The 25,218-nt window shown below is 38.8% G+C and overlaps 1 protein-coding gene across 4 annotated transcripts in view; it reads left to right on the top strand.

The window, feature by feature from the left end:
- Positions 1-25,218, top strand: part of SPOCK3 (SPARC (osteonectin), cwcv and kazal like domains proteoglycan 3) — a 402,955-nt gene that overhangs the window by 123,439 nt on the left and 254,298 nt on the right. For 2 of the 4 annotated variants that reach the window (XM_065405132.1, XM_065405131.1), the window contains exon 2: positions 22,530-22,575. The exons of 1 other annotated variant lie outside the window; for it this stretch is intronic. In XM_065405132.1, the coding sequence (XP_065261204.1) occupies positions 22,530-22,575 (46 nt within the window). Of the gene's footprint in view, positions 1-22,423; positions 22,433-22,529; positions 22,576-25,218 lie in introns of all 4 variants that reach the window. One more of the 4 variants, XM_065405130.1, reaches the window with a different exon arrangement.

Here is a 25,218-nt window from a genome sequence, read left to right as displayed (position 1 = left end):
TTTCACAAAGTGCTCATCTTTGGGGCAACACTGCATCAAGAGAGTATAAAACTGCCTTTACAGCCTCTAGACTCTCTGCTGCCCTTGCCCCAGAGTGCTGTGCTGTCTGGGATAGGAAGAAGCACTCGATTGTGACTGGGTTGTGAGGTGGATTAGGAGCAGCATGTCAAGGGGAAGGGAGCTGGTTTCTCTTTCTTTGCTGTCCTGTGTTTTCTGCAGGACACCAACATCTGAGGGGCTCTGCCATATTTCTCTCCCCACTCCCTCTGCTGGCAAGGTCTGACCCAACATAACCCAATTGATGGTTGTATCCCACTAGGTGAGAAATGACTAAACTACATCTACAGATGACAACGCTAAGAATTTTTGTAACATTTCTGTTTACATTAATTTATTTGGGGGGGGGGGGAGTAAAGAAAACTTGTTTTGATTTAATGACTCACCCCTTCTCCCAGCTCCTTCCTTGTAGTGACCTATGATATAACAATAGCCTACTGACATTGATAGTGGGCCTTAAAAGTGATTCTACAAGACTGATTAAGAATGTGCGCTGTACAGGAAGGATATGATTTTATGTAAGAAACAAGTGTAAAAAAGGAAAATCTGTAAACTGGAAATAGTGTACATTTATGTGAAATGCAGTATTACCTACTCTGAATGTTCAGATGCCAAATGGGTACATTGCAAATGATATTGGTGCAGTTCAGGCCCTGATCTTGCGAATACGGATGTGCTTACTTTTATGTATGTGAGTAGTCCTAGTGACTACTGCTCCACATTTTGGTTATTGCGGTCTACAGTAATACAATTACACATTTATTCTTAGTCTTAGTTGATCATCCCTAATTTGAAGTATAGTGTAAAATACATATTAAGTAAAGAATACAGATTGCTATAAACAAACTTCCTAAACAGTTAAAAAAAGAGGAGTGGGTAATGCTCAGGCTGCCCTACTGTAGGTCACATAAAATGCAGCTGCTAAAATCATCTTTTTGGCCTGTTGATTTGATCATATCATCTCTGTCCCCTTTGAAACTCCCCACTGCTCCTTTTTCAATGTATCAAGTATAGCTTTCTCCTCAAGCCCCTTCATAGCTCTGCTTCTTTTTACTTTACCCATTCATGTCATCACATCACACTCCCTTTTGCCAGTGATGCCAGGCTTTGTCGTCTATTTGTCTGCTTCTCCCTTAACTATCTTCAGACATTTTTTCATAGTGTCCTTTATTAATGGAACACTTTCCTTGAACTAGTTTGTAAGACCATTATCCTCGTCTCTGAATACTTCCACAAGACGGTCTTCCAGTGTGATGGCTTCATGAAACAACCCAACTGATCATAGCAAGTTAGAGGCAAAATAATAAGGCAAAAAAACCTTTTTCACAGCAGTACTTTCAAATGAGCATATAGTAGCCACTGTAGCTTCACACATGCATTACTGTTAACCTACTTTTCTCTTCCTGTTTCCCTCCTATTATTTATTACAGTTGTTCATTTTGTTTCGTGATAGATTGTAAACTATATGGGACAGGTTCTGTGCTGTCTTGTTTGGAGAGTGGCTAGCTTCCTGATCTATTCGCAAATACGATAATGTTCTGCTTCATTCCTTTTGAAGTGTATGGTTTGAATTTGTTTTCCTTTGGACTGTAATTAAACAATGTGGATTACTGACAAGATTCAATTGACTGGCAATATTAATCTTTCAATTCTTGATACATTGGCTTTTTTTTTTTTTTTTTTTTTGCTTTCTGGAGACCACATCACTGATTTAAACTAAGGAAATAGCCCCTTTCACTACATTCTATGGATATTTATCATATCAGTTTGTTTAGATAGATTTTTTTTTTTTCCTATTAGATCATGCTACAATTTTTTTCAGGTACAGAATGAAACCAAAGAACAGTTTTTCTTTTCACTAGGAACAGTTTATTTCGGATAATTAAATCCATAGATGTTAAAAAAAAAAAAAAAAAAAAAAAAAAAAAAAAAAAAAAGCTCAGTAGGGAAACCAATTTAGGTTCCATCAAGGATGCAGGTTGTTCCTCATGAATAGGTGCTGACAAAACAATTTTGAAGACGTTTTAAAAAGTGAGCAATACTTGTTAAGAGTTATGAAAAGTAGCCCATTTGCACTGAAATGTATCAAAGTATAGTGTCATGTTCTAAAATTAAAGTTCAGCATTTCCCCCCTTCCTTCCACTTTGTCTGAATATGAGAGTTAAACCAATTTTATAGTTGAAACTTTAGTACAAAATTTGCTTTATTATTTCAACAATACTTTTTGTTCTGCTGTCACATTGTGATAATCTGGTTAAAACTTGCATTTAATGTATGTTCAAATAACCATGTGATATATTACTTTAAAGTTAAATTGCAACTGTTTTAAAACTCCATATTTGATTTACTTTAACATGATTGTTTTAAAAAGGTGTCAGAGTTGTATCAATACTGCCTTAGTTAAGGCAAAAGTTTACATATGAAAATATTTTACATATGAAAACATTTTGTTTAAGATATTAGTCCTTAGGTAAGTTGGGGATAGTGAGGGGAAGATAAATCCTGTTTTGGAAAACAATTATACCAATACTGATATAAAATATAAATGTTAGTCTAGAAAGGGAAAGTATAATCTGTTACCTAACTACTAACCTGTAATTTCCTGTTTGATTGGGTGAAAGACTAACAGAGTGGGCCGTCTTTAGGATTTATGGTGCCCTAGGCGGGATTATTAAACTGGTGCCCCAATGCCCAATTTGCTCTTAGCAACACAAACATAGGCTTACAGTATTGGAAAACTTGCCACATGCACTTTATTAAAAACAGTTTAACTTAATTAAGCACACTGTAATGCTGGTGGACTAGCACTAAAGAAGAAGTGCTATAGAAAAAATTCTGATTTATTGACAGAATGATGCAAATAATATAATTTTTTTAATTTGTCAACATTTTATTGGAAATGTATATGAAGAGGTATTGAAACAATGATTTGTTTTTAATTAAAAGCAGTCTTTCTGGCTTTTTTGGCTGCAAAATCAGTAATAACATCATCGTACGACAAAGACAAAGTGATGTCTTGTTCGATCAAGAATAGCAAGACCAGTCAAGCGTTCCTGACTCATTGTAGAACGGAGATAGTTTTTAATGAGCTTTAGTTTTGAGAAACTCCGTTCTCCTGATGCTACTGTTACAGGAATTGTTGGTAGAATACAAGTGGCAATGTACACATTAGGATATATGTCAGTAAGTTTGCTGGTATGAATAAACTGTACAATGTTCATCACCGATTTTTGCATGTGGCAACATTGATGACAATATACTCAATTCTTCGTACAGCTCAAGTCCATTTAAATCAAAACTATCACCATGTTTCAGGAGGCTCTCTAGGTTCTTGCACTTTGTCATTAACTGCTCTTGTTTTTCTATTTCGTTGAATTTAGTTATGTCATACAAAAATCCAAACTGTTCATGGCGTACTTGTAAGGTAGTAAACCTTTCATCAACGGCAGATATTGCTTTATCCATCACAACATCAAAAATTCAACCTCAAATTTCTTTTCTGGATCATCTATGGGCTCATCTGCTCCTTCATATTCCGCTTGCCCTTTTTTCCTTGAAACTCGAGTCACATTCGGACATGGAAATTTTGGTTCTACACCAAGTTCCTGTGCAAGCTTTCTTGCTGTAACTTGTGCTTCTTTGAATCCATTTTCTCTGTATTTCATTAAAAAGTCTTGTGTGTTGTTTAGTAAGGTAAGTGTTGAATCAAGCTGCATCATTGGACTCTGCATTATTTTGCTTACACTTGAGATTTTAACAAGAATGGCATACCAGATTATGACAGATGTTAGAAACTTGAAGCTGGATATTTCAGAGGCCAATGACTGTGCTTCACTTTTAGCTTTTGGATCTCTGGCTTTTTCCGAAATAGCAACCAGTGCTTTGTAAACTTCCTCGGATTGATATCTCAGTGTTTTTGCACTTTCTACTCTGCTTTCCCAGCATGTCTCAGATAGAGGCTTAATGGTAATACCATTGACATACGCTTTGAATATTTGCCATCGTTGAGTGGAAGCTGAAAAGAGCACGTAAATGCATTGCAGCAAACCAAAAAAAGATATAGCTTCTACAGAAGACTTGGCCATATTATGCAAAATCAAATTAAGGCTGTGGCATGCACATGGAACAAAAAAGGTTTGTGGATTTTCTGCCAGCAATCTAGCTTGCACACCAGAAATGCATCCTCTCATATTGGCACCATTATCATAGCTTTGTCCTCTGATGTTCATTACGAACAATCCCATTCTTTTTAGTTCATCAAGGAGAGCTTGAAGAAGTCCAAAACCTGTAGTGTCCTCTACTTCTAAAAATGTGAAACGATTCCTTAACTGTGATCTGTGCTGAATCACTAATGTCGACAAATCTCACTACTAACGACATCTGTTCTTGATGACTTATGTCCGGAGTGCAATCTAGAATTATGGCAAAATATTTTGCCAAAGTAACCAATGAAACAATTTTGTCTCTCACTTTATCACTCATTAGCATGATCAGTTCATTTTGAATTCTTGGTCCCAAATAGCGGTCATGTATTTCATTTTCAGTTACTCTTTGGAGATGTTCACTCATCACTGTGTCACATTTTCCTAGCAGTTGTACAAGGCCCAAAAAATTGCCATTTTTGAGCTGGAATAATTTCTCAACACTTCCTCTAAAAGCAAGATTGTTTGTTGTTAGATATTCAACAATAGATAATAGACGTTCAAGAATACGATGCCAATGCTGTTTCTCTGACTCCAGCAATCTTTGATTTTAGGCAGCAAAAGTTGTCTGATTTTTTAAACTTACACGCAGCTCACACCATTTGTGCATACTTTCAATGTGGTGTTGTGCCTTTTCATGTTGCGGTTTTATGTGACTAAGATTTTTCCAATCATTAATACCCATGGTCGCTAACTTAAAATTGCAACTATTGAAAATCTTGCATGGGAGACAAAATACAGCATCCTTGCATTTAGAGTACACAAGCCACCGTCTGTTGATAATTTCACCGTTAGAAAGTCTTTTGTGGTAATTGTTTTCTGTGAATTTCCTAACTCTAATGTCTTTAGGATATTCAAGACCTTTTATTCTCACAGGGCCTTTCTCAAATATAATGGCACGGAATTCGTTGTTTAAAGATTGCGGCCATGTGCCAATGTCATCTATATCCCATGCTAGTACAGTTTCAACTGTTGTAATTTCTTGTTTTGTCTGCATCTGTTTCAAATGATTGTTCTGTGTGTTGTTGCATTTCTTGAGCTTCGTCTGCGTAAAAATTTTCTTCGGCAGTTACTTGATGATCTTGATCAACTTTGTTGTCTTCATGATGTACAAACTTAAGTATAGAACCCTTCTGTGCTTGTATAGCTAATCCTATCTCATCTTTCCGGTTTCTTTTTTGTGACCAGGAAAGTTGTTTTAGATACAACATAACTTGTAAGGGTGTTTTTTAAAGAAATAACTGTTTAAATTATTGTCAGATTATCAGAAATATTATTTAAAATAACTAATATAGGATAGCCGTGAGTCTGTGACCTTGAGCTAGTGTGAAGACACCTCACAAGGTGCTCCACCCTGACTGAGACACAGTAGAGTTGGGAACCAAAGCCACTTTTTAGTTTTAAATGTACAGTGGGCATCAGTCTTAATGTTAGTTACAACTCTAGATCAACTTTATACTGTAAATAGATCAATGGCATTATCCAGTTTAATAAGATGGGTTTCCAAGCAGTGGGAAAATATAACCCTAGTTTTATTCCTAGGTAAAGAAATAGGAGCCTATATATCTTTAAAAAAAAAAAACCCAAAAACTGGGACTGTCCCTATAAAAGTGGGACATCTGGTCACCCTACCCCAACCCCCTGTCCTGATTTTTCACACATGCTATCTGGTCACCCTATCCCCAGCCCAGCCAGCTGTGTGTGATAATTCTAGCCAGCCAGCCCCTGTTGCTTGGCTGACTGCAAGGAAGTGAGTTCTTACATGCTCCACTGCTTCCTGTCTGCCCTGGCTCCCAGCACAGCGTGGTGCCCCAGACCTAGTGGTGCCCTAGGCGACCGCCTATTCTGCCTATGGCTAAGGACGGCCCCAGCTGAGTGCTATTAGTTAATTACACTGTGAATTAGTAAATATGGTAGATCAGTGGGCAGTGATGGGGTGGAGGGGAACAGAGGTAATAATGAATAGCTCAAGTATTCTTTTTATTTTAGTTGTGGAACTGAATGTGCTGTAGATTTTTTTTTCCCCTCTCCCTTTGTTTTAGATATTGTTTTTTAATGTTAGCTCTTATTCTGTTAAGTAGCTAACTGCTATTAGTTCACTACTGTATTTGATTTGGACATATGATACCTGCACTATAGAGACTTGTTCTCTTGAGCATGGTAACAGATTTGTTGCCAGTTTGTACCTTTTGTATTTCCAACAGTATTTTATCAGCAGCAACTTTTGTGATTTTGAAAATAGTAAAACTGTATTTTATAGCTCTGTTCTGAAGGAATTTGTACTCCTACAAAGGGGATTTTACTGTAGTAGGTGCACTTGAAAAGGTTCATTCTGGTTTTAAAGATATCTATAGCATGAATCTGTATTGTGCCAGCACCAGAATCTAGAATCTCTAGAACTGGAATCACTAGTCCTAGAGCAGAAAATATTTCTAGAAGTGCACTTAAGACTTTGTCTACATTGGCAAGTGAATGACACAACTTTTGTCATTCAGAGGTGTTAATCCCGCCCTGCCTTCCCCCCTCCCCCTGAAAGATAAAAGGTTTCTTGAGGGAAAGTGCCAGTGTGAATAGCTCTTTTTTGGCAGGAGCACTCTCCTGCCGGCAAAGCTACCACTGCTTGTTGGGGGTGGAAATTCTTTGCCGATGGGAGAGCTCTCTCCTGCCGACAAACAATGGCTACGCTGTGTGCCTTTTAGCGGCATGGCTGTAGCGGCACAGCCATATCACTAAAAGCTGCGTAGTGTAGACATAGCCTAAGTATACTTATGTACCCATTATTTAACTGAGATGGGAAAAGGGTTGAAATATGACTCTGCTGTTTATCTTACTGTTGACTGGTGCCTGAATGTGTCAGCGACCCCTTTTGGTCAGACAAGTTTTTACACAGAATCTGTTTGGACCTGTGGGTCAGTCCGTCTACTTTTCTTGTCTGAATCTCTGTAAGCTTATTCTGGAGGCAAGGACATTGATTTCTGTTCCACGGGGGTGTACAGACTTCCTCTTGTGTCTGGTGAGGGTTAGCTGGTTCTTGCACTCAACAGCCCTGCATCCCCCTTTGGTTCTTAAGTCTCTGTTAAGGGGTAGTTAAGGGAACCCAGGTCCACCCACTCAACTGGATTGTAGCTCAGGGCCCTTAATCCAGGCAGGCAGAATCCGTCCTCAACAATTTTCTTGGTGTACCCTGAGCTGCTCTCTTGGTTCTGTAGGCTTCTGCAGCCTGTGGCTCTGTTGCCGGCCCAGAGGGCCCGAGGGGGCAACAGCGGGGTTTGTTGCCCGGTGTGCGTCACACTGATAAACGCACCAGGGTGGAGAAGCAAACCAAGTTTATTCGAGATCTCGAAAAGGCACTCAGGAGACCAGCATGTCTCAAATCAGAAGCGCAACAAATATAAGCAAGTTTCCCCTTTTATATTTCAAGCTGTTTGTGTAAGCCTTTTGTTCTGTTTCCCCTCCACCCCTCCCTTCCTGACAGCAGTTACAGTAGGCACTACATTGTGGCATGTTAGAAAAGTTCTCATCCGAATGTTTATCTTTGGCCTTGCTGGCCTAGACGCATGTAGACTTCCCCCCTCTCCTTATCACTACTGCTTTTGCTAGTTTGAGCGAAACTGCAGCTGTCTGCTAAAAAGCTGACTGTTACATGTTCTGCTTTTAGGCTGTTAGCATTTAGGTTGGTTAAAGTTTACAAGATGGAGTTGCTTTAGCTCACTTAGACCCAGAGCGGGGGAGGGGGGGGGGTTTCATCGACACTTATGGTCTTCCACCCTCCCGAGTTACCTGGTAGCTATGCCCAGTGACACCAACAGCTCTGGTTGTCCATTCTTTGGGTGGTTGTCCCTCTGATGTGGCTTTTCACCCACTTGCTGGCATGACCTCCTTTCTTCTCTGCTTGCTCTTTTGGCAGCCACACCACTCTTCTGCTTCTCAGCTCTTTTATTCTTCTAGTTGCTGTGTGGCTTCGGATCAACACTGGCTGGCACTTCCTGCATTAACTCCTTGGTTGCCTGAACCTCATGGGGTCTATACGCCCCATGACACTTACACTGCAATAACTAATTCCTGTTAGGAGAACCTCTGCCTATTCACCCTGATGAGAGCAAAGTGGTTATGCCCCAGTGATACGGAAAACTCCTGGAAGTTTATTCCTGCTGAGGCTCATATGAACACCACCAAACAGCACCAAAATTTTGTGGCCCAAGGCTATATGAGGAAATGTAAGTCTTCTCCACTCACTTCCTCTTTCAGTTCCTTTCTGGCCAGCTGCTGCCCCTGTTTAACTACATTAGACATCTACTGGATTAAAAGTAATATATAGTTAAAATTTTAATATTTTAATGATAAGTTTTTTGTTGTTGTTGTTTTGGAATCTGACATTGCCTGCTCTTGTATGTTCTGACTCTCTGGGTCTTTCTCCAGTCAGTGTGCTCCTCCTTGTCCCCTACACATGAAAGGAGAAGAGGAAACATATTAGCTTTCTTTTGCTGAAGGACAGGCACTAAAAGGAAAGGAAACGTGAGACTGTTCACAGAAATAGCTGTTTTTGGCACAAACTACTCTGATGCTGGTTCAGTCTCTGGCTCAGATACCAGCCTCTCCTATCCCTGTTACAAAGAGCTCAGCTACTTTACATACCAGTGCCATGTTTGCACCACTGGGATCTTTAGGCCCTTACCTGGAGGCCTCTTCCACTTCTGAGGAACCTAAAGTAGAGAAGGATCTGCTACATGCATTAATCTGATGCAGTGGTTAAGTATCTGATCCCTCACGTCTTTGTCCGGAGATGCTTCTGGCTGCATTCCTATGGTCTAATATCTAACACCCAGACAGAGTGAGGATGTCTCCTTCAAAGGTGAGTGTCTGTTCAGCTCTAAAACACTTACTGCACGTTCTATGTTTCTCAACCTCCTCCTTTTTTCAAAATTTGCCTCTACATATTACCATTCCACCCTTTCCTCTTCCTCATGGTTTCCTGTTCATCTCAGTGCTGTGAGGTTCAGGAGTTAAGGACTTGAGGTGGCTAAGGTTCATGGTTCTTTTTGTAGCCATAGACCCTAAATATTTAGTGCTATTAGGTGGTGCTTGTGCAAGGCCCGTTGGAGACAGGTTTCCGGAAAGTTTTGGATCACTTCCATCTTGGGTGCCTTCAATGTGAATATGCAGAAATATCCTTCAGCGAACTCTCTGTTTATCAATCTGGAAATAGCATGCACAATTTCAATGAGAAAAACAAAGGCTTCAAAGGTTAATGGAGAACAGAGAAAAAATACAATGATAAATAAATAGGAAGAGAGAATCTTAAATATGAGATCTCATTTTGCTCATCTCCTCCCATCTCCAATATACTTTCACAGGAACGAACACTGTTCAGTAACCTTTTGCAAAAGTATTCCAACTTTTGGGGCACTGAAATGGAATTCACTCATTTTGACATGTGACAAGCAAGAATGTGACCTTTGCCCCATCATCTAAGAATGTGCAGTGGCCTGTAATAAAAGATGTGAAGGCACCAGATTTTTAGATTTCCCAAGTATGAACGAGAGCTGGGCACAACATTATATTTTTGGTTTGTTTCATGAATACAAAAGAAAAATGTAAACGTTGTCAAAGGAAAAAACTTCCAAAACTTTGCACCTGTGAGCAGCATTGTGAAGCTGGGACCTGAATGGTTGTCGTAGTTGTAGTAGTAATAATAAAACAAACAAACAAGGCGCACTGCATCATCTGCTAGGGAACCGGGGTGTTTTTTTACAATTTTTTCCAGTCTTACCAGAATAATAATGTCTGATTCCATGAAGACCTACTGATGGTTCCTGTGCTTCTATTCTAGCTATTTGTTTTTGAGGACAGTTAAGAAGTACAAGGCATTACAACTACCTCTAAGCAGTATTATGGCTGTATCCTCAATACATTTAGTTAAAAACATTATACTTTTTTAAACAAAATTTATTTAGGCTACAGCCCTATTAGGATACCAAGGGTAAAAGTCTTCAGTAACTAGAGACTACATAAATTAGGTTAATAGGATGTGGAATCTTTATACAGTAGGTCAGCTATTCAAATCTAGCTCGGGTAGATAGGGACTATAATTTATCATCATCTATTTGATGTTGAGGTGAGCTTGGCTATCTTGGTAAACTGCAAGGTAGCCTATTGGGAACTGTCAATCATTGTGGTGTTCTCCCTACAGAAAACATACAACTTTTCTCTCTCAAGCTCATATCTAGCACCATTCATTCATTCATTCATTAGCATTAGATTGATCCCTCATTCACATACTCTTGCACACTAATAGCAGTAGCAAAGTTTTAATTGTTAATGTTATGGTCCATAAAGTACAGAAGTTCAGCTTGTGTTTTCTTAACTGATTTTCCTTACGAGGGAATTGCGTAGAAAGATAAGAATTCAATTTGTACTAAAAATGCCCTCTGTTTTACTTTTCCAGCAGTAGACTATGATTGCTTTCTTCTGAGAACTGTTTTGAGTAACTCAATGTTCTATTCATAAAGCTTTCAAAGTCCTGTGATGTATTTAAATTGTTCTGCATTATTGAACATGTCTGCAATTTTTTTGTATGTGATGTGCAGTAGTCATTATTTAACATACCATATATACTCGTTCATTAGCTGGTTCGTTTATAAGCCGACCCCCAAAGATGGCTAGGTAAAATAGCAAAACTTTGGCTCCTGGCCCATTAGGATAAGCCTCTAGCGGGCCTGGACATTTTGTTTACCTGGAGCGTCTGCAGGCACGGAGCTCCTCAGCTTGATTTAAAGAGCCCCGGGATTTAAAGGTCCCGCCTCTTCCAGTTGAGGCCCTGCCCCCTGCTCAGGACTCCGGTGTACCAGTAAGTCCTTTAAGTTACTTTCACCCCTGATTAAGCATAAATAAGGGAGATCGAGTAGGATAGCATAATGATCAATTACCCAGTCCTGGGGCTTAGGCTGTTTCTCTCATAATCAGATCCATGCTGTCTGACCTGGTGTAAGTGGTCTGTTGCTCCACCCTGCTCTGTTAAACACACATCCTTTATACGTTGTCTCGTAACATCACATAGGTGCAGATAATTAAAACTACCTCATTTATAAACATTCTGTTCTAAATATATTTTCTGACACACTAATTCAGAATAATTTTAACTGATACATTTTTACTTACCCCAATTAGAGTTTTAGCATGATATCTCCTTATTTATCTTATTTTTAAGCCATTACTATTCTCCTCCTTACTCAGTCCAGCTGTTTTTTTCATAGTTTTCATGTATTCCAGTATTCCTTACAACAGTTGTCATATTCTTACTTATCTGCTTCTTGTGAACTTGGAGTTACTGGTTGGCTAGTTCTGTTCGTTCAATAACCATCCTCCCTACTGTGTTTTACTAGGGAAGTGTGTACCTGGCTAGTAAATCACACATTTGTCTTGTTTGCTTCATCCTGTTATCTACACAGACTAAGAACCCACTGTAAATAAGACACCAACCAACCTTGACTTTTTACAGCCTTAGAAAGCTGTGTCAACAGGACCCCCCAAGGAAAGCAGAAAAGTTCTTTTTTTATTTTAAGTTTTCTTATAACAGTATTACATATACAATCTCTTCTTCTCTAATATCATTTAATATTTATCTAATACAGTTAATTAGAGACTTCTTTACACTTGAAAACCATGTAAAGCGGAGACACATATATCTATCCCCTCTCCTACATTATTGGAAAGCATGGATGGTCCTGAGCTAGTGTAAGCATGTCAAATGACCTAACAGTTTCCTGATGAGGAAGAGCCTGTTTAGGTCTTGATAGAGTTTAGCAAATAATATAACTCAATCTGCAATGCTGCTGAAAATTAGGCAGTCCCAGATATGCTATTTTTCCTATGGAAACTAATGACTTTTCAATATAATATTTCTATTTTTCCTGAACATTATGAAATTAGACTTCCCGTTATCATAAGCCCTACACAGAAGCAAGGTCACTAGTAATTTTCCTAAAGAATTTACCATTGTATAATTCTGGTACCCGTTACCTGAAATGAGACCACTGAAAGCAGAAAATTGCTAAAATGTAATTAACTTGATGCTCAGTTCTTTGGAATATATTAAACAGCTAACTCTGGAGACGAAGCCTTCAATAACGTAAGTGCCAGCCCCGAATCAACCAATTGTTTGCTTACTGTATGAATAAGTGGAATGTTTAACCAAAAATGTCACCTCTCAGTTTCTAGTTGTATCTTGGTTTCTGAATATGTTGCAGGACTAGTGCATGAGTACATTGACTTTTGGTGCATATTCTATCTTTAATCTTTTTTCCCCTAAATATTTTCCATCGTTGCACTTTAGCTCTCCATGAATAGGGGAAATGTCTACCTAGTTTATGAAGAAAACATTTCTTAAATTAAAATGGGAAATATGCTGCTTTCCTTTTCCCTGAGGTGTTAGCAACTTAGCTTTAATTGGAGGTAAACAATTACTGAACTATTCCAATTCTCGTCTTCATAAATTCTATTCTACTCAGTATAGGCTTTTATACAGTGCTCATCATCACTATAGTGTCTGAGAGCCTTCCAGTAACGTCACTACACCTCTGTTTGATGTTTGTTCTCTCATCCCTGCCTGAGAGAGAGAGAGACTCGTGGAATGGATACAGTACCGTATGCTGGTAGGTTTTTTAAAATATAAATGTACCTGTAGCTCTTTGTTTTTATTTTGGAGAAGGCAAGGTCAAAGAAATGCATCTTAGACTTGGTGTGGAAGGTAGTGTGGTTTGTGATGGTCCTTCGTTCTTGGGGGAGTTCATTACGCAGTCTCAGATCACCCTGGAGAAAGGTCTGTCTCATGCACAGATGGACTTTACTTTTGTTATTGAGAATTCCATTGTGCCAAAGGAGTGTAGTTGTTGACCACAGTCTTAATCCCAGCTCTTTAGATGGTCTTTTAGATATCCTGGGACCAGGTTATGGAGCACTTTGAAAATAAGGACTGAGACCTTGAACTTGATTCAGAATTCCATGGGAAGCCAGTGTAGCGTGTAGTGGACAGGTTTGATGTGTTTGTGGTACCCTGTGTTTCTGAGGAGATGAGCTGCAGTATTCTGAATTAGTTGGAGGCTTCATGCCCAGGTATAATGCATGGCTGTAATCCATCTGAGAGGTAACAGTTATTAATAACTGAGGCCAGGTCTTGGTCTGATATACATATGTATATCTTCACGATCAGTCCACTTACAGATTTATTCTTAAACATAGGCCACATCTGTTTAGTATGATATAAGCACATTTTTCCTCAATGCCATCCTTTTCTTTCCCTTATTCTTATTGTTACATCTGTGCATATTTTTTGCTGTACTCTGTTATGCTATAATTATAGAAATGTAAGGGCTGGAAGGGACCTTGAAAGGTATCAAGTCTGCCACCTGTGCTGAGGTAGGAACGAGTAAACCTACACCATCCCTGTTCTTTAAAACCTGAGTGATAGAGATGGGGAGGGGAGAAATTCCACAACCTTCCTTGGGAAACTATTCCAGTGTTTAGCTATCCTTATAGTTAGAAAGGTTTTCCTAATACCTATCCTAAATCTCCCTTGCTGCAGATTAAGCCCGTTACTTCTCCATGTCCACTGAAGATGTCCACTGAAGATCAATTGATCGCATACTCTTTCTAACAGACCTTAACATATTTGAAGACTGTTATCAAGTCCCCCATTAGTCATCTTTTCCTAAGACTAAACATGCCCAGTTTTTTTAAATCTTTCCTCATAGGTCAGGTTTTCTAAATCTTTGATCATTTTTGTTGCTCTTATCTGGAAACACTCTCTGATTTGTCCACGTCTTTCCTAAAGTGTGACACCCAGAATTGGACACAGTACTCCAGCTGAGGCCTCACCAATGCTCAGTGAACCAGGACAATTATCTCCTGTGTCTTGCGTACAACACTCCTGTTAATATACCCCAGAATGCTATTAGTTATTTTTTTGTAACTGCATAACATTGTTGACTCGTATTCAATTTGTGATCCACTAGAACCCCGAGATCCTTTTCAGCAGGAGTATCACCTAGCCCAGGGGTCGGCAACCTTTCAGAAGTGGTGTGCCGAGTCTTCATTTATTCATTCTAATTTAAGGTTTCACGTGCCAGTTTTTAGAAGGTCTCTCTCTATAAGACTATAATATATAACTAAACTATTGTTGTATGTAAAGTAAATAAGGTTTTTAAAATGTTTAAGAAGCTTCATTTAAAATTAAATTAAAATGCAGAGCCACCCGGGCAGTGTGAGTGCCACTGAAAATCAGCTTGCGTGCCACCTTTGGCATGCGTGCCATAGGTTGCCTACCCCTGCTAGCCAGTTATTCCCCATTTTATATTTGTGCATTCAGTTCTTCTTGCCTAAGTGAAGTATTTTGTACTTGCTTTTATTGAATTTCATATTGTTGATTTCAGTCCAATTCTCCAATTTGTCAAGATCATTTTGAATTTTTATCCTGCCCATCAAAGTGATTGCAACCCCTCCCACTTTGGTGTCATCATCAGATTTTATAAGCAGAGTCTCCACTCCATTATCCAATACATTAATGAACAGTCCTGGACTCAGGAACTGATTCGTTTGGGATCCCACTAGATTCTCCCTCCCAGCCTGACAGTGAACCATTGATAAATATTTTTGAGGTATGGTCTTTCAACCAGTTGGGTACCTACTTTACAGTAATTTCATCTAGACCACATTTCGCTAGTTTATGAGAATGTCATAATGTGTCTCTCACCTTTTTGTTTTATTTCTCAGTCCTCTCCATGTCAGACAGCCTTCAAAGTGGGGCATTTCACATCTCTATAGCAACGGGATGCAGAACAGATCTTGGCTCTGAACCTGGGTTTAGGACAGCCCCTCAGGAAAAGCTCTTCAAGAGTCTCTGCCTCCAACTGGCAAAAATAGCAGATTCACTTTTTAGCAAAGCTTTCACAGGAGTTTTAGAAGATTTTTAATTAAAAGTCTGTTTATTCCTTGGCTTCTACACTTTCCTTAAAAATTTTAAACTTAAAAAAGCTTTCTGAGAAGGGTTTGGAGGACGGGCCTCTCCCTCCCCCCTGAGTTATGGCAGACACAGTGACTGCAACCAGTGTGTTGGAAGATTCATGCAGAGACGGTTTTGCAGACCTATGGAAGACCCGTTCACTGTGACCATGCCAGAATCAGTGGCATCGAGCCAAAGGTAAGATTTTCAAAGCCCTCTGCCTGTCCTGTGGACATGGGACTCCTATTCCCACAGCATGAAAAGGAAGCAGGAACCAAATATGAGAACCTTGAATCTCAGAGGAAGGCATGACTCTCTTGTTGCAACCCAAGGAAACAATTGCCTACCCCAGATGTAGGCAGGTTCTGTGTCAAGATGGTTGAAAAGGTTGCAAAGCATTCCTCTTTCCCACATGCTGTTTTTACGTGCAAGTCCTCAGCTACTATGAAACTTGCCAGCTCCTGTGACCTTTCTGATATCATTTGGCTCCAGTGGCTCTGGCTTATTCTCCTCCTGGTCTGTCAGTCCCCACCCAGCCCATACTTAGCAGCAGGGACAGTGGGATGAAGTAATTTGGATCCCCTTCCCTGGGGCAAGGGTTTACCTCCTCTGCTCATTTTCCTCAGGGAAATATATGCCTGCAAACTGTCCTTTCAGTTTCCCTGGTAATGCATTCTCTCCCTTACAGAGCCCCTCTCCATTTCTCTCAGGTGGTTTGGCTCAAGGACTCATGACTGGTATCGCTCACAATCAGCTCTTAAAGAGAAAGCACAAAGTCTTAACAAAAAAAATCTTATGAGAGAGTCTCCCCTCTAGATCCTCTAAAGTTGGAGCTTTGAGTGTGATACTTCATTCTTATCTGTGCTTCTCAGAATAGGGGGAATGCTAACTTTACAGGTGCTTATTTTTTTTAAATGAAACAAAAATAAAACCCCACCACCTTGCAAAGTTGATTTAAAAGCCATGTAATTCTTCCTCATCTGATTTGAGTGTGTGAATAAAGTGGAAGGAGAATTCCTAGGCAGAATGTGCTTGTACTTAAGGTACTTGCTCTGCCTAATGTTAGGTTGGCTGCAGTCTCTTCGGTAGGGGCATAGTAATACCAGCTGAGGGAATTATTACATTCTTTGTTATCCTCTTTATAAAAAGCTTTTCAAATACATTAAAAGGTTGTTATACAGAGGGTTGGTGTATACGTTGTTCTCCTTAAACAAGAAGTAGTGGGCTTAAATTGAAGCAAGGGAGATTTAGGTTAGTCATTAGGAAAAACCTCCTACCTGTAAGAGTAGTTAAGCATTGGAACAAATTACTTAGGGAGGTTGTGGAATCTGTCATTGGAGGTTTCAAGAACAGATTAGACAAACACTTTTCAGGGATGGTCTAGTCCTGCCTCAGTGCTGGGGACTTGACTAGATGACCTACTGAGGTCCCTTCCAGTCCTACGTTTCTGTGAATCTGGGAGCTCATGTTCAGCTGACTATCCATCATGATCCCCAAATCTTTTTCAGAGTCCCGGTTTCTCAGGATAGAGTACCCCCTGATGTAATCTTAGATATATACATTTGAGTTTATCAGTAATAAAACTAAGACAAACCCCCTTTATATTTATATAAATATATCTATCAAGTTAGTCTGACAGGATTTATTTTCCATAAACCCATGTAGATTAGCATTAATTATGTTCCCCTCCTTTAATTCTTTGAGTCCCATATCAGCCTCCTCATTATCTTGCCTGATATCAATGTCAAACTGATAAGTGTATAATTACTCTAGTCATCCCATTAACCCTTTTTAAATCTTGGCACAACATTACCTTTTTTTCCTGTGTCTTCTGGAACTTCCCCATGTTCCAAGATTTATTAAAAGTCAATATTAATGGTCCAGCAAGCTCCTCAGCTGGCTTTCTTACATTTATTGGATGCAAGTTTGTGCAATATTATTGATGATTCTACCATTTCCATTTAGTAATGGACCAAAACCCTTGTCAGGATTATTTTTGTTCCTAATGTTTTTTAAAAATCCTTCTTCTTGTCCTTAACTTTGTCGCAGATGTCTCCTTGTGTCCCTTTGCTTCCCTTATCAACTTCCTACAATTCCTACCTTCTGATTTGTATTCACTACTATCAACTTTGCCTTTCTTCAATTTAGTATATATTATTATTATTATTATTTTTTTTTTTATAGCTGCCTTCACTTCCCTCTAAAAAAATTATGGCATTTTTTTAAACCAATATGTCCTCCTTCCTCAATTGTAGGATTGTTGCTTTTTGGGCTTCTAGAAAGTGTTCCTAAACAATTCCCAATTATCATTAACATTGGAAGAAAAGACATTCAAAGTGCCACTTCTCTCCGGCCGCTGCTGCGCGGCTGCCCCTGCTCCTCCTGAGTCCTCCGGCCCGTGCTCGCAGGGACGCATTCCGAAAGGGGCTTTAGAGCTGCAGGCCAGGGCCCCAGGGCCCTGCAGCCCCTAAAGCCCCTGAGTTCCGGGTGGCCCTGCCTGCCTGGGGGCGGGGGGCAGCTTCCCCGCTCGTTTGCTCGCTCCCTCCCTCCCAGAAAGTCCTAAGCACCACCAAACATCTGTTTGGGAGGGAGGGGGAGTAGGTGGAGAAGAGGAACTTGTGCAGTGCTCCCTTGTAAAGTCAGCCAATCGATGTTATAAGGGAGCATTGCACAACTTTAAACGAGCAGGTTCCCTAATGGAGCAGTGACGTAACTTCGAAACAACGTTAAGCGGGAGGATGTTAAGTGAGGAGTTACTGTATGGGTAGTAAAGGGGAGGGATAGCTCAGTGGTTTGAGCATTGGCCTACTAAACCCAGGGTTGTGAGTTCAATCCTTGAGGGGGCCATTTAGGGATCTGCGGCAAAAAACTGTCTAGGGATTGGTCCTGCTTTGAGCAGGGGGTTGGACTAGATGACCTCCTGAGGTCCCTTGCAACCCTGATATTCTATTATTCTTGTCTCTTGTATGGATAGTGTATCTCATCTTAAGTATGTGGGATTTGAAAGAATTGTGGATGTGGCACTTTTAATTTCAATGAGAACAATGAGAATGTCACTGTGAACACACACATCCTCTAGATGTTTGATGGAAAAACAATGCAATCTCAGACATATTTCAGAATTGACCTCACCTTGCATCTGTATGTGCTCAGGGTATGTAGGGACAAGAACAAGACAACCAAGAATGAAATTAGATGAAGATACAGTAGGGGTCGGCAACCTGTGGCACGCGGCTCGCCAGGGTAAGCACCCTGGCGGGCCGGGCCAGTTTTTTTACCTGCCGCGTCGGCAGGTTCGGCCGATCGCGGCTCCCACTGGCTGCGGTTCGCCATCCCAGGCAAATGGGGGTGGCGGGAAGTGGTGCGGGCGAGGGATTTTTGACTAACAAGTTAACTTTTTACAAGTTTTCTACTTATGAGGTATGTTTTGGCACAAATGCCCTTCCTTAATTATTTAGTATAGTTGCAATTGCTGTACTACTACTTACTGTAAAGAAAAGCATAGGCAATCTGCATTCTTTCAGTTGTATGATTGAGATGGTTGACTTGATATAACTTTGGGTATTTTGCTATTTCTCTAGATTAACATAAGTGTTCCATGTGCTAGGGAAATAGTTGGGTGTTAATGTTAACATACAAGAAGCTATCATAAGTGCTTACATTTGTCTGCTTTTTCAGAATAGAGCATTTTCTTAATTATAATCATTCTAGTTTTTCAGCATCTTGGTAATAAAAATATTATCTGAATCAAATCAAATTATCTATGAAATGTATTATAATCAAGTGGAGATTCATAAAAAAATAAATACCAGTTAGTCTACCATGTGTCATTTATTCCTTCAGGTGTAAAGCTGTGTGTAGAGAAAAAATAAAGAAATAAAAATGCCAGTAGTAGTATGTTTTGTGTTGCTTTTATGAGCACTTTCATCAAACTTTTTTTTTGCTTTTATAATGATTAAATTAGCCATACAGAATTTCAGATATACAGACTGAGAACATGTCTTCTCTTCCCATCCCCAAAAGTCAACTGTGAATAATGTACATTGTATATGAATGAAAGCAATAGCAAATACGGTAACTCACATATTTGTGTTTGCAGAATGCAAAGTATCTTATTTCTTACTTTAAAAAACAGATCTGACAGTCAGTGTATTGTCCATAAAATGGTGTAAATATTTTAGGCATTTCGGAAAAGGAAGGAGGATTTTTTTAAAAACTTTTTATTTATTTATTTTTGTCAATGCTGTGTCTTATCATAGCTCACAAAATGCAGATACAGAAAATAAGTGATAAAGTTTAATTTTTTTAAATAACTTCCCTTTGAAGACTATAGAAATAAAAAAAATAAAAAAATGCTTTGAACACACACAAACCATTGTTACTGTGTGTGTGTGATGTGTGTATATATATGTGTATATGTAAAATATATACATGTAAACACATATATAGCCCCACAGCAATTTTAAATCAGAAAAGACTAATTTTTAGCCCTTGGATTTTAGTACCTTATTCAGATTTTTCTTTCAATGTAACATTACCTACAAAATTACTTTTGACTTCTGGAACTTTCCTAATATCCTAGGCCCTGCTCCACACAGGTGAACATATTGATGTTAATGTGGCACAGCACAAAGGCCCACCCATGTGTCTCTGATCAGAGACTTATTGAGTAAACTGCAAGATGCAATACTAAGGATGAAATTCTGGCCTCACTGAATTCATTGGCAAAACTCCCATTGACTTCAGTGGTCCAAGTTTTCTGTGCAAGAATTGAAGGGAAACTAAGTTGCAATCTCACCAGGCTGATATGTTACAAGTTCATCACAGAAATGATGTACTTAAAGTTTGTTATATGTATTCCTCTGTTCATCTGATTCATTGGTCATCATTTACATTTGAGTACTCCTTCACCTGTTATAATGACATTATATAGACAGAAAATAGAGAATTCACACTTTGATAAGGAGGAATACAACCAGAAAAACAACAATCATTTATCATTTCTGTTCAGCTTTCATAAACTTTTCTAACATTGTTTTATTTTCTCCCATTTTATATTGCTGTATTTTTTCCCCCAAGAGTAGAACAAAGGCATGCAAACATAAGTATTCCGCAGTGCAGAGATTGTTAACTTGTACAACAGTCACAACCATCAACATTAGAGTAGAGGAGTGCTTCCCACTTTAAGGTTCTGTTCTTTTTTCTTTTCCATTCCAAGGTTGGTGTGGCTCAGCATACGATCGTGAACTCAGTGTATGTGTTACAAACGTATTGTAAAAATAAGTTTTATTAATAACACCATGAATCAAAGACCTGTTATTCTACAACCACTTGTTTGCATCTGTGTGAAACCAAATTTTAGTGTATTTTTCTCTATTTCCTCACCTATGCAAATATATTTTCTCCCTTAAAGTTAACTCTTTAACTTATCATGAACATATGGACAGTTGTATTATACTTTTTGCCTCTATTTGAGATTTCAGTATCCATTGCTTGGTGTTTGCTAGAAGATCTCAGCATAGAAATTTTTGGGGAAAGGCACGTCTTTATTTCTAGTGTCATGAAAAGATCTGGCCAAGTTTTTTGATGTGTGTGTGTGTGTGTGGGGGGGGGGGGTGGTTTTTTTTTGTTTTTAAAGTGGAATAGAGTTGCTGGTTAGCAATTTATCCAACGGTTAATTAATCATAGTAAATAAACTTTATGTAGATGTTCTGATGTCCAGTAAAATCTGTTTAAGAGATTATTCTAGAAAAGGCATGAGGTTGAATTGAATATATTTCTAAGATTCCGTCAGTTTTCCCAATCTTTGTCTTGTATCTCTAGTGTCAGTGGGTACATCAAAGAATTAAGCTATTGGTATGTATTGTTGTTGTGGTTAGATGTTTGGCTGCATGTGTGTGTTTCCTCTGTGTGCCGCCCCAGCCCTGGGCAAACAGCTGGCATGGCAGACCTCAAGCAAACGGCCCAATAACCACAAGAATCGTTAAGGGACAATCACCTAGACAGATTTATTGTCGACGAAGCACAGTACTAGTATTTCGCAGACTTTACCGGACTGCTAATACATGTGTGCCTGTAATAATGAACCAGCTCAGTGAATGGCGGAACTTTCTGTTTCTCCCTAGGCCAAACAAAAATACTTTCTCTGAAATACATCTTTATACCCTGATACAAACAAGTTAGTACTGCCCCCCTAACATAGTTAGTTACTGCCCCCTAATGTGGTTAATTATTGCCCATTACCTTGTACATGTTGGTTTAATTAAAACATGTTTATTGTGTACTGTCATCCTGACCTTACCTTTTAGGAGGGGTCAGTGTGTTTCTGTTATTCTTGGGGAACATTTTTGTACCATCCTTGATATTGGGATGTTGTGGTACCACTTAATATCGGGATGTTTGCGTGAGTTCTCTGTGACTAGCACTTCTTAGAAATGTGTATTTTTGCAATATCAGCCCTGTTCTTGCCAAATTCTGTAAGCAGGTTCTGCCTCATACCAGACCTCTGATACAAGGGCTTATGTCTCAGGCTCTTTTCCTACTACAGTTGTAAATTTGTTATTTATTACTAAATATCTTAGTCTTACAATAAAGATGTTTGAATATTAGTTTTCGCTGTCATGCACATAGGCAAATACAAATATGATTTAATCAGGAGTCAGTCTTAGTGGTTAGGCCGATTATTTGTTAAATGAAAATGGAGTGGTTGAGTGATTGGTATATTCTTTCCATCGTTGATTAACTGTATGTTGGAGAAAAATATCTCTAAGTACAACTCCTATATAATTCTAAAATGTTTAGTTATGTTATAGACTACTTTTCTATTCATGATAACTTGAGAACTTACATTAATAATGAACTTGTCAAAAGCTAGCATATTCTGGTTTATTTTATTCAATATGCTTGTTTAACATTATAGAAAAAGATTTTAGATTCACATAACAATTACTGTAACATTTTATAATAAGCAGTAGTAAAACCTGCACATGGCTGTTCTATTTTCTTGCTTTTCATAATAGTGTACAACATAGTATAAGTACTTCTGTTTTAGTTAATGCTTGAAATGGTATGTGAATTCTATTGTATGCTTGCTTTCTGTTCCAAGCAATAGTGTGTTCTGTTTCGATAACTATAACTTTTTTTTTTTTTTATTGCTTGCCCCTTGCAGGAAGTAGAGGTTTGTATATATATCTTCTGTATTTTGCATTCCTTTTTTGTATGTATGCATTGATTTCTTATGTCATGTTAAATGTAGGCTGTTTTTCCCCTTCCAGGATGATTATTTCCGCACATGGAGTCCAGGTAAACCATTTGATCAAGGTAAGAAATTATCCCATTAAAAATGTATTACGATTGTAAATGCTTTAAAATGTATAATATTCCTGTTTAAAAATAATAAATCTAAACCTCCATGAATTTGTGAAGTCTTTTTGGTGTTACTGTGGTAGATTTAAAACAGGACCATAATGGGAAAGGTAGCCTTGCAATTACTATTTCCACAATTATTGTACCAATTATTTTGGGAGAAAACAACAGGAGGGTAGTAGTAACCTATGTAAGTTGTTTAACACTTCCCATTATAAAAAATTGTCAAGGGTTCTTTTTTATTTTTTATAATTATAACTTTTATAGAGGTCAAACACTTCCATGATTTGCAAAGGAACTTGGAAGAAGGACGGGTCTAGAGTTAGTTAGATGCTTTAGCTGTCCTTGTAAAAATCTATTCAGATTTGGCTGAGTTATAAGCAATTGAGAATCAATATTCGTAGTCTTAATTATGCTCAGTAGATCTTGCCAGTGGCTTGCTGCTGAATATTTTGAACATTCCACCTGCACTGAGCATGCTCCACAGCATCTCTCTGCAATCATGGTGAGAAAGCCAAATGGAACCCTAGGGGCAACCACTGAGAGTCAGGTTTGTGAAGATTGCTGGATAAAAGTGTTTGGGGAGCTATCTTGCCATTGTTCAGACTTGGGAAATCACTTTAAAAGTTATTGACAGTTAAGCCCTCTTGATGCTTTCTGTCGTCAAAGGACTCTGACAAGCTTGACCAGTATATTGTAGTATAGAAAGCCTTTAATGTAGGGGAGTCCCTTCTTTAGTTTGCAAGAACAGTCCTTAGAGAGGTTGAGGGTGGCGTGGATGGAAGTGAGTTGTGAGAATGCTTTAGTACGGTGATCAGTTTTTGATAATTTGAGTGAGGTGCAGCAAACAAAACAGTCCAGCCATTAGACATTTTCTCCCCTTAAACTTCCTGTATGAAACCAAGGACTAGACAACTGCATATTCCCTTGTCCATCTAATCCAGTTCTTGTATTTTGCTCCAAAGCATGCTAGTAGGAGAGTGAGAGTGACTGTAACTTTTGCTTTTTGAATTGCTAAAACAGAGCACTTCAGAGACTGGGACTTCTTTCCTGATAGCTACAATAGAATATTCACAGTGAAGAGACTTTAATGAGAGTTACACACAAGAGATGGATAGAAAGAGAGGAGACTTAAAGGGGAAGAGATGATATGACAACATGGAGGGATGTGCTTATTTTTTTTAAAAAAAAGCTTCTTCCATAATGTGTATTTGTGAGTTTGTTAATTTCAAATTAAGTTTTTGTGATAAAAATCATTTTGTAATTGAGAGTTGAAGTTGAGAGACAATCATATGAATTCTTTGCTAGGTATCTGACTGGTGAGTGCTCAGGGTCTAACTGATTGCCATATTAGGGGCTAGGAAGGAATTTTCTCCCAGGTCAGATTGGCAGAAACCCTGGGATTTTTTGCCTTCCTCTGCAGCATGGTGCATGGGTCACTTGCAGATTTAAACTAGTGTAAATGGTGGATTCTCTGTAACTTGAAGTTTTTTAAATCATGATTTAAGGTCTTAAGTAACTCAGCCAACGGTTATGGGTGTATTGCAGGAGTGGATGGGTGAAGTTCTGTGCCCACACTACGGCCAGAAGGGACCATCCTGATCATCTAAAGTCTGAGTTTGTGAGGTGGGTGGGAGATGAGAAAGTTGCTATGGAATGAGGAATATAGGTGAGGAAGAGAGCTATATACAATAATTGAGGTAGAATGGGGGTAGGGGGTATTGTAAGGTGTTTCTAGGAGAAAATACATATCAGACTATTTTTATTGTATGCACTTACATAAACAATAGGCATACATTGTTTAACTGATAGTTACAGTAACTATGACTTTTTTGATTAAATCCCAGTAGAAATTTGATCACTGTCTAATTGTTAAATTTCATTTCTTAATTCTAAAAAAATCCCCCCAAACCATAGCAAGCTATTTTTAATATGCAGTACACATACAGTAAACTCAACAAGGCAAACTGAATTTTGACTGAGTAGAAATGATGTTTTCCCCTAGATTCTGCAACTTTGCATGACAAGTTTCAGCTCAAGGTGATAGCATCTGATTGAAATATAAATTCAAAAAATGATTTTGCATTAGAAATACTAAGAAAAACCGTAAGTCACTAGTGAGCATCCCTATAAAAACGACTGGTTTGTTTCATAATTATTTGTAGCAAACAGTGCCACCTGATTTTAACAGGTGGGAGAGTTGATTAGATCTGCAAGGTGCCAGACAGCTTTAGAATGAAAGCGGCCTTCTGTCCATGAATGCTGTGCCACCCGTTGGGCAGGCGAAGGGAGATGATTATGGGGAGCAAGGAGCCATTATTTTAAAACTTTGCCTGGGGTTTCTCAAGCCTCTTTCCCCCATTTTAGCTGTGCAGGTCTTTAAAGGGACTGTATTACACACCGAAATTAGATACATATAGGGTGAAATCCTGGCCTGACTAAAGTCAGTGCGCTTTGCAGCAGCCTGCTTATTAAGTGATGCTTCTGAGAGAGTACTGCATATATAAGCTCCCAGTGATCTGAGCAGGCTGCCTATTGCTTTCTGGGTGGATTTAAAGTGGTGGTTTTGACCTGTAAAATACTAAATGGCTTGAGACA

The sequence above is a fragment of the Emys orbicularis genome, chromosome 5 (assembly GCF_028017835.1).
Source record: "Emys orbicularis isolate rEmyOrb1 chromosome 5, rEmyOrb1.hap1, whole genome shotgun sequence".
Taxonomy (NCBI): Eukaryota; Metazoa; Chordata; order Testudines; family Emydidae; genus Emys; species Emys orbicularis.
This window is presented reverse-complemented; position numbering and strand designations above follow the sequence as displayed.